Source organism: Protopterus annectens, chromosome 7.part0 (genome assembly GCF_019279795.1).
Source record: "Protopterus annectens isolate FY-2018-M chromosome 7.part0, PAN1.0, whole genome shotgun sequence".
Taxonomy (NCBI): Eukaryota; Metazoa; Chordata; order Ceratodontiformes; family Protopteridae; genus Protopterus; species Protopterus annectens.
In genome coordinates, this window is record NC_056739.1 from 524,192,731 (window position 1) to 524,196,452 (window position 3,722).

Below are 3,722 nucleotides of genomic sequence, written 5' to 3' on the forward strand. Positions count from 1 at the left end.
GGATACTGAATAGGAAGCAAAACAAAACATTGTGGCATATTCTTCCAATAGCCATACTGAACAGATGAAAAGGCTTATTTCTCATTGTATATAGTCAAATGCAGTGCTTTTATAAGAATTTTTTTTTTTTTTAAATATCTTGGCTAATTAAATATGCTTGACATAGTGTGACAGTACTAATTCTTGGCATTCATTTATGGCAGCTAACACTAATCACATTTTCAAAATTGCACACCTTGTATTGTGCTCAAATAAAATGAATAGACATTTGCTGGTTAAGAGTCATCTCAACGAGTCATCTTTTATGGAAACATGACACAATATCCTTGTCTCAGCAAGGATATTCGCCATCATTTTTTTCTGACAAGTAGGCTGTCTTTACACCAATTCAACAGGGATTTACTTCATGCACCTCCTAAGCTAACATAACTAACTGCAAGTCTATAAAACCTATATATGCTCACTAAGAAGGTCTCATGAAGTCATGATTTGATGAAATAATAAAAGATAAAAGAAATTAATTAATCTACCTTTTTCTTTATAGCAATATCTGCAATGTAGCCTGAACAGTTGTATGACCCTGCAGTATGAATGCCATATTGAAGATCTGGCACCTCAGAGTGACAGGCTCAGACATGTGCACACAAATGAAGATACACGGTTAGCAAATGACCAGTAGTTGTTTATATTGCCATCTGGTTATTTAAAAAACGAGAGATCAATCTTACACATCTTAATGAGAAAGTATGTTACTACAAATCAATTACTGATTTATAGATTGCCCTACAAGACACATTGTGCATACTGGATGAAATAATGTGTATAAATGTGAACTCTTTATGTTAAAAGCATATGTTGTACCTGTTGTATACCAAACCCTAACTCAATATTGCTTGCTTTTGTTTTTCTATGATGATGCCCATATGTAAATGATGGCAGTATATGACATCATCAAAGGTGCACTGTTTCTTGTGCTAGTAGTTATCGGACTCCCTGGGAACTTACTAATCATGACAATATTTTCCCTTATATTAGTAAGTGGATCTAAACTCCTTTTAACAGAAATAATGATAGCAGGCATTGCATTAGTGAATTTTATCCTGATTATAACCAGAGGTCTTCCAGCAACATTGCTTGTACTTTTTAACTTAAACAATTTGTATGGTGATACTGGATGCAAATTTTTGATTTATTCAGCAAGAATTTCAAGAAGTCTGGCAATTAATCTGACATGTGTTCTAGTCTGTATTCAGTGTATAACTCTTCTTCCTCCAACATCTAACTTGACTTCTTTTAAACCAAGATTGCCACGATACATCCTAGCTGTTTGCAGTTTAATTCTTATGTTAAATGTGTTAACAGAAGTTATTCCTTTCATGTATACAGTATCAAAATTAAATGGCACTGATGTACAATATTCATTCAATTTCGGGTACTGTATTATCGCTGTCCCTAATGCTATAATATTTTTCACTTTTACATTTACTTACTTTTTTCGTGACTTCACATTTGTGATACTTATGATAATTTCCAGTGTGATTATTTTACAGATACTCTTTAGACACAGGATAAGACTGAGTAACATAAGGAATAATGTGCAAAGCCAACAAACAGCTGCAGAGGTCAGAGCAGCCAAAGTTGTGGTTGCATTAGTAACCATGTATGTACTTTTCATTGGATTTGAAAATACCATCTTTCTTTATCAGATTACAGTTTCTACATATATTCATCGTGTTGTTTCAGATGTCCGTCATTTTTTTTCTGCATGCTATGCAACATTGTTTCCAACTGTAGTTATAATGACCAACATTAGAATTAAGCACGCTTTGAAATGTGTGTTTAAGGGAAACCAGTCAAGTTGTTAAATAATGCACTACATTGTGTAGGACATATTAAAAAATGAACTTGAAACATGCTATGATTCTTTTTTTGCATTTGGTTCTTTTATGTTTTATCATACTGTTCTGTTGTAGTTCATGTTTTTCCTTTCCATACACTGTCTACTGTTCACATAATTGTTAATGTGCTGTGCTGACAAGGCCATAAGAAGGTCAAGACATTCATGTCCACAACTTGTGTGGTTTAGGTTTATTGGCCTGAAATTGTCCATAATTGACTTAAATAGGAAAAAAAAAAGTCATGGACATTCAGACCTGCAATACAGCTAAAACAACTGATGTCCTTAAGGGGTCATTTACCTATATCCCATGTTACCTCTAATGTAAGATGTTTCAAGGAATCATACGGTGAAAAGTCTAGCTTGGCTAGATTTTTCTTTTAGTTGTTAATAATTATTAATTCCAAAATGAATTAGTAATAATTTATTATTGTTTATTTCATACAGTATTGCTTTTCCATTCATTTTCTACTTTAGCACTACTAAAGCTCTAGTTACACTTTATTTAAATAATATTCTTTCCCATCATTATTCTATGTTCTTGCTAACAGTTTTGGGTTTAGCTTGGATTTCAGATATTTCAGTTAGTTTTAGGATTTTGATTGCATTGCATACTAGATGTCATGTTCTGCTAACCTGCAGAAAGTATTGTGTAAAATCTTACCATAACTTTAGATGTCCTTCACTTCTATAAGCTGCTGTATTCATCACACAAGGGAGTCCACCTCTGGCCAACTCTCAAATGAACAGCCATTTTACAAATTTCTCTCTGTCAGTATTGGCAATAAACAGACATCGGGTACAAAACGTACATCAGCATACCTCAGAATTTAATTCCGCCGGAATCAGCGACTACAGAATGGTTACTCAGGAGTCAGGCAAGTGTCAGGGGGAAGCAGGGTGGGAAACTATATAGCAGCATATAGAAGTGAAGGACATCTAAAGTTATGGAAAGATTTTAGACAACAATACTATGTCCTTCTATTCATATGCCACTGTATTCAGAACACAAGGGAGAGTGCAAAAACTCCTGCGTTATGATTTGGAGGGAGGAACAGAATCATTTTCCACAAACTCATGAAGAATGGCTCTGGCAAACCCTGCTCTGGCCCTAGAAGCAATGTCCAACTTGTAGTGTTTGGTGAAGGTATGGACAGAGGACAATGTAGCTGCTTCTAAAATGGCAGCTGTATCCAGGCCCTTGAAAAAACCTCCAAAAGAGGACACTGCCCTAGTGGAGTGTGCCTTTACTGTGAAGGGAAGCCTTCTGCCATGGGCTGTATAGCAAATCATTTTGGATCTCCAAGAAGATATTGTTTGCTTGGAAAAAGGGTGTTCCAATGGTCATGGGTTGTAAGAGACAAAGAGCCTGTCCAATTTACTGATGGGCTTGGTCTTGGCCAAATAGTATCTAAGTTTTCTGTGAACATCTAAGGAATGCAGTATCTTTTCAGCAGGGTTTTGGGGTGAAGGAAAGAAAGTGGGTAGGTGGATAGCCTGATTCAGGGACATCTCATTGACCACTTTGGGCACAAAGGCTGAGTTGGTATGCAAACACACCCTGTCTTTGTGGAAAATAGTAAATGTATAGGAGGCTATAAGGACTTGTAGTTCTGAAACCCTTCTGGCTGAAGTAATGGCCCCCAAGAGTATAGTTTGCCATGCAAAATGTTGGAGAGAACAGTCTTTGGCTGGTTCAAAGAGTGACAGTGTCAATTTCTCCAGTATAAATTTAAGATCCCAAGGAGGTGAAATGGGCTTCCTCAGGGGTCTGAGGTGCAGAACCTCTTTTAGAATAAATTTAACTTCCAGCCTAGAAACCAAA

At 36.0% G+C, this 3,722-nt stretch overlaps 1 protein-coding gene across 1 annotated transcript; it reads left to right on the top strand.

The window, feature by feature from the left end:
- Positions 1 to 932: 932 nt before the first annotated feature.
- On the top strand, positions 933 to 1,865 carry LOC122806020 (olfactory receptor class A-like protein 1). Its single transcript, XM_044076260.1, has one exon. The coding sequence runs from the start codon at positions 933 to 935 to the stop codon at positions 1,863 to 1,865; it is 933 nt and encodes a 310-aa protein (XP_043932195.1).
- The last annotated feature ends 1,857 nt before the right edge of the window (positions 1,866 to 3,722 follow it).

Bases quoted from the DNA above. Each gene is read 5' to 3' on its own strand.
- LOC122806020 (XM_044076260.1), top strand. From the start codon at position 933: ATGGCAGTATATGACATCATCAAAGGTGCACTGTTTCTTGTGCTAGTA.